The following is a 6,000-nucleotide window of genomic DNA, read 5'->3' on the forward strand; positions in this document are numbered from 1 at the left end:
CGAGCCCAACAAATGCAAACACTAGCCACTATTATGCTGAAATAAAAATTTAGATTTTCTCTTTTGGTGATTCTGTCTGTTAAAGTCAGGTGTCTTCAATAATGGCCAATCATCACTCAATTAATCTCATTAATTAATTATCTCATTATTTTCAACACTGCTTCAGTGTTAATTTTACACTCTTGAGTGTGGACAAATAAACTCCCGGGAGAGTTAATTTATCACTGGACTAATTTATCCAGCACACCTGTTCATAATTTTTAAATAGTCCTGAATACTTTAATTAGCTTGGTCAGGTGTGTTTAATTGGGGTTGAACTCAACTCAGCAGGACACCGGCCCTCCAGAAGCCGAGTTGAAGAGCCCTGATCTAAGGCTGTAACTCTAATTTAGTATTTCCTTCAGTAATTCTATTGTTAAAATTCTGATTAAGTTCAACTCTGCTTCAGTGTTACTTTAACACACTGTATTGTGGGACCAAACACACTCTGATCAGTGTTAATCACTGAAGTGGCCATAACACAAAAAAAAAGTTATTATTTAACACATCCTTTTTGAGAGTGTACATACGGCATGTCCCAACCCTCTGTTACAAGGTATTTGAAGGATAGGTTTGTAATTTCTGGAGACTAAAATACTTTCATATCCAGTTAATATGCAGAAGTAAGCCATACATAGACTTTAGTTTTAATAAATGATCAAAATGTGCCTTGTACAAGTTGGAGAGTAAACAGACTAAAGAGAAAAACTGGAGAGTAAATAGATATATGATCGATCATTCTCTTGAGTTACTATTATCATTTGGTACTATTATGGTACTATTACATGACTATTAGCATATTGTAACTTAACTTATTTATTGTCATTATTGTCATTTAATGTCACTCTGGCAGAGTTTGTTTGATAGTTTATGTGATGGAATGATAGTCACACATTTTTAAGTGAGTGAAGTGTATCCAAATACTCTTTGATGCAACAGTAATAATAAATAATAACAGCATAATAACGTTAACAAATTGAATGAATTAAATCTGTTCTGATATTGATTTGATATATAGTAATGTCAAGACATGCTAGGTGTGTGTGTGTAGTGGTAAGAAAAACAGGGAAGGGAAAGGAGTTAAGTATTGCACCATACACTTGTCAGTACGGAAGAAAGAAACATTTGTCAGTGTTTATGAGTTATATTTAGTCAAAAGTGTCGTAAATCCTCACCATGTGGAGCTTTTTTCTTCTCTGGTCCTGCATGCGTATCAGTGAGTTCAGGACTTTTGCGTGTGAGTTTTGCTCTTCTCTAATTTTCCACTTGTCTAATATTTTACAATCAGGATTTCTTAATACAGTAAATGTGATCATCCTGTCTAATGATGTTTCTGTTTTCAGTTGTTGTTGTTGGTGCTCCAAAAACAGTCACAGCGGAAAGAGGAGAGAGACTTGACATCAGATGCAGATATGAATTTGGATATGAATCAAATTCAAAGTATTTTTGTAAAGGCGAGTGTAACTTTGGAAATAAAAACATCATGGTTAAATCAGGATCTCCAGCTAAAGACGAGAGATTCTCTCTGACTGATGACAAGAGGACCAGAGTTTTCACCGTCAGCATCACTGACCTGAGAACAGAGGATGAGGGACAATACTGGTGTGCTGTGGAGAGGACTTTACCTGATATCTATTCAGAGATTCTGTTGCTCGTTAAACAGGGTAACGTGACTTTAAAAAATGGACCTATTGTAGAAATGTATGAAAACAAGTCAGTAACTGCTCATGTATGCATGTGGCTTTTCTCATTTAGGGTCATGAATGTGCATGCAAAGTTTCAACACATCGATGTGTTTTAGAAAGACTGCAAATTTTGGCTACATTAATTATGTTGAGGTCAAATCAACCTCCATTGGTTTCCATGCAGTTCACCAACAATCTTCTGAATCATCCAAAGAGAATTTGCAGTTTCTTCATCTATTTGAGTTTCACAGTCAAAAAGTCTGAGCATTTATGTAATTGGTTGTTAGCTGTTTGCATCTCAATTACTAGTCTGTTGCCGCACTGAAAATAATCAATGGCAAACTCATTTTAAACTTGCAAGGGTTTGAGTAAATACTATACTTATACAAATAAGTTTAAAAATTATATATAACTAATTGTAGTTTTTTGCACCTCAGGGTACAAATAAATATACAAGTATTAAACAAGTAGTCATTCATTTTCTGTCTGTGCAGCTAATTTTGAACAAAATAAAATGCAGGTCAAATTGATCCCAACACAAATGGAAGAACAAATTTTTTTAGAATATTTTATTTATTTATTAGATATTTTAGACTTTAGTTTCATATTTTTACATCACTCTTTATACATCATATTCTTGGCGATATTGCTTCATATTGCATGAAAACCAATGGGATAACACACATTTTATTGTAATGTATTAATGTACAACTGAACTAGTCCATCTTTATTGTCATCCCTTTAGATGAGAGGATAACTGAAGCTCCAACCATCAGCCTGTTTTCAAAAACAAGCACATGTGTTTCAACAGCTCCTCTGACTCATCAAACCCTGTTAGCACAGACGTCTCCACCTGACTCAGGTAAACACCTCTCCACATCCCACACACTCACTGCTCATGTTTCTCTCATACACAGTGGTTTATTTTGTATTTTCAGGTTCATTTGTCATCAGCATCATCACAGCAGGAGGTTTGGTTGTGCTCCTGGTCTGTGCTGTATTGCTTATTGTTGCTGTACGGAAGAAAAAGACGTGTGGTAATATTTATGAAGCATATATAAATGAATGAATGAATGAATTAAATCTACATCTATCTACATTCAGATCAGTCTTATTTTAGTACCACTGAGATTCTAGGTTTTATTGATATTTTGAATTGCTGTCCATCTTTATATTTTACGTTTTCATCTCAGTTTTAAAGTTTTAGTAACATTGGTGTGTGTTTTTATCATTTTTATTAGTTTTGTTGTTTGTTTGTTTTTTTAAATATGGCTGTGTAGTTTCTTTATTATTATTAATTTCCATTTCAGTTTTGTTTATTGTAGTACATCATGTTAAACTAAATGAAAATGAGAGATGTTGGCAACTAAAAGAAAATATATATTTTTTAAATTATTTATTACAGTTAATGTTTCTTTCAAGTAACACTTTTTTTAAATGGGTTTATTTAACTACAATAATAACCCTGATTCAGTCAACATAGTGTGGAAGAGGATTAGGGCCAAGCAATAAAAAAAAAATAAAACCATCTTGAGATTAAAGTCGTTAAATTTCGAGAAAAAACTTGTTAGATTTCTAGAAAAAAGTCTAAATAAAATGTTGAGAATAAACTCGTTAAATTATGAGAAAAAATGTCATTAAATTTAGAGAAAAAAATTAAAATGCGGAAAAATAACCACTCATGTCAGGTTCATTTCATCTCGTTGGACCACGTCAATCAGCGTCTGCGGTGGCGTAGGTCGGAGAGGGATTTAAACTAGAGTTTAAAGGCAGATGAATCTGCGCTGCCGTTCTCAACAACACTGATGCGGAAAACAGGAGAAACACTGTGCGACAACAATCAGTTAGAATACTTTTCAGTCCACAAATGAATATTTTAGTGGAATTACTGTAGTAACACTAAACCTATCTAATTAATACATTATTATTAAACACTGGTTAGGCAGTTGATTTCCACTTTTCCGATGTGACATGATGAGAAAAGGAAGAAAACAGAGATCGGCAAAAGATTGATTTAAACCCTAGTCGATCGCATTTTATGCTTTACCCCAGCGCATTACTCTCCGACCTACACCACTGCAGCTGCTGATTAATGTGGTCCAATGAGATGAAATGAACCTGACACAAGTGTTTATTTTCTGCACTTTTTTTCAAAAAAAAAAAGGCTTAAGTGAAGAACTGAATTCAGTTACTAGACGTTTTAAAACTAAAATAGCATTCATCTATCACAGGTCTGGTTTCCTTCTCCGCTGAAGGGCTTCATCTGACATTAAGAAACGGAGAAGAGGTGAGTCAGGATCATCTTTAAAATTGCTATAGTTTATTTCATCATAAACTTGGTTCTTCTCAAGTCAGTGCCAAGGTTCACATTCTTACTCAAATCTTCCTTCTTCCAATTTACAGACAGAAACCCCAGCTGTCGTCTCAAACTCTCACACAGCTCAGAATAATGACGGTTCTACTGCAAACACTGAAGCACTCGACACAGACCTCGACTACATGAATGTTGCTGCTGCAGTGAGAAATGGTGTGAATCCAGATCAGATCTACACAGAAATGAACCCCAGTAGACAGAGTTACATTTATCAGAGTCTCACCGCTGATTCTCTTCAAGAGTCCATCTATCACAGTATTTATCAATCAATGGACTGAACACTAAAGCCTCATCAGCAAAAGATCAACCCTTTTTTTTCTTTAGACTTTTGTTGCATATGAATGTTGCATAAACTTGGTGCAGTACACTGTAAAAAAAAAAAAACTGTAAAATTTGCTGTAACTTACTGGCAATTTTGGTTGCCAGTAAGACTGTAAATTTACAAAAGTACCGTAAATCAATAATTACAATTGTACTGTAAAAATACAGCAAACTATTTTGTATATATCAGTGCTGTCAATTGATAAAAAAAAATAACTAATTCATCGCACATTTTTTTCTGAAATTAATCGCGATTAATCACGATTAATCCCACCTGACATTAAAGTTTTTAAATATACTTTGTTGCGATAATTTCACATTCAATCTTCAAATTAATGTACGGACAACATAAAGAGAGTATATTTTAAATATTTGTGTAATGGCATCTTTTTGTATGACTGAAGGCCACTACCAATACTACTGATGTCTCTATGAAATAGTTTCCCCCCCTAATATTTAAACCACTGACTATAGCATTCAACATTACAGAATAATTGCGAGCTATCAATTTTATGTCACGGATCAATCAGGAGGAAGCAAGGATGCAAGCAATATGCTTTATTAAATAGTCAGAGGACACAAACTGAATCTCAAAGTCTCTCGGGTGGGCAGGTGGCGCAGGGACTCGACAGACAGCGTGCAGGTGGTGAGTGGTGTTGGTGAATCCAGCTGAGGTGCACATCCAGGTGAGACGAACCAAGAAGACGAAACACGGACCAGGAACCAGGCAGCAGACGACACGCGAAGACACACAGAGGACATCAACCAACGATCTGACAAAGACAGGAGAGTGCGGTGAGACTTTATAGGTGAGTGGATTGGCAGCAGCTGGTGCGGGTAATGAGATCAGCTGGCGCGCTGATGAGCACTGAGCGGCGACGCCCACTCACACATACACACACACACACACAGAGAACAACAATGCACGAGACATGAAGAAACCAGTGAATTCATGAACCGTGACAGTACCCTCCCTCCTAGGAACGCCTCCTGGCGTTCCCAGACTCCCTTACCTGTCGATTGTAATCATCAATAAGGGAGTGATCCAGAATGTCTCTAGCAGGTACCCAACTTCTCTCCTCCGGACCGTAACCTTCCCAGTCCACCAAGTACTGGAATCCGCGTCCCCTCCGCCTAGAGTCCAGAATACGATTGACCGAATAGGCGGGTTCCCCTTCTACGAGTCGCGGCGGTGGGGGAACCGGGGCTGGCGGATTTATGCGTGCATAAAACACAGGTTTAATCTTGGACACATGGAAAACGGGATGAATCCTCCTGTACACTGGAGGGAGTTTGAGGCGGACTGTCACCGGACTAATGATCTTGGTGACAGCGAACGGGCCAATGAATTTAGGAGCAAGTTTATTAGACACGGAGCGGAGAGGAATGTTCTTAGTAGAAAGCCACACTTTGGAACCGACGACGTATACGGGAGGTCTAGACCGGTGGCGATCGGCCTTGGCCTTGGTGCGCGCTCCCACCTGGAGTAGAGTCTCGCGGGCTCTAGTCCAAGTGCGATGACACCTCTGGACAAAGGCGTGGGCGGAGGGAACCGCGACTTCGGATTCCAGACTAGGAAAA

General features: G+C 37.5%; 1 protein-coding gene across 1 annotated transcript; it reads left to right on the forward strand.

The window, feature by feature from the left end:
* The first annotated feature begins 1,128 nt into the window (after positions 1-1,128).
* LOC306872121 (uncharacterized protein) lies at positions 1,129-4,710 on the forward strand. Its single transcript, XM_079420528.1, has 6 exons — positions 1,129-1,276; positions 1,383-1,703; positions 2,470-2,586; positions 2,663-2,761; positions 3,956-4,011; positions 4,128-4,710. The coding sequence occupies exons 1-6, from the start codon at positions 1,216-1,218 to the stop codon at positions 4,374-4,376; spliced, it is 903 nt and encodes a 300-aa protein (XP_079276654.1). The 5' UTR covers positions 1,129-1,215; the 3' UTR covers positions 4,377-4,710.
* The last annotated feature ends 1,290 nt before the right edge of the window (positions 4,711-6,000 follow it).

The sequence above is a fragment of the Barbus barbus genome (genome assembly GCF_936440315.1).
Source record: "Barbus barbus genome assembly, chromosome: 7".
NCBI classification, from domain to species: Eukaryota; Metazoa; Chordata; class Actinopteri; order Cypriniformes; family Cyprinidae; genus Barbus; species Barbus barbus.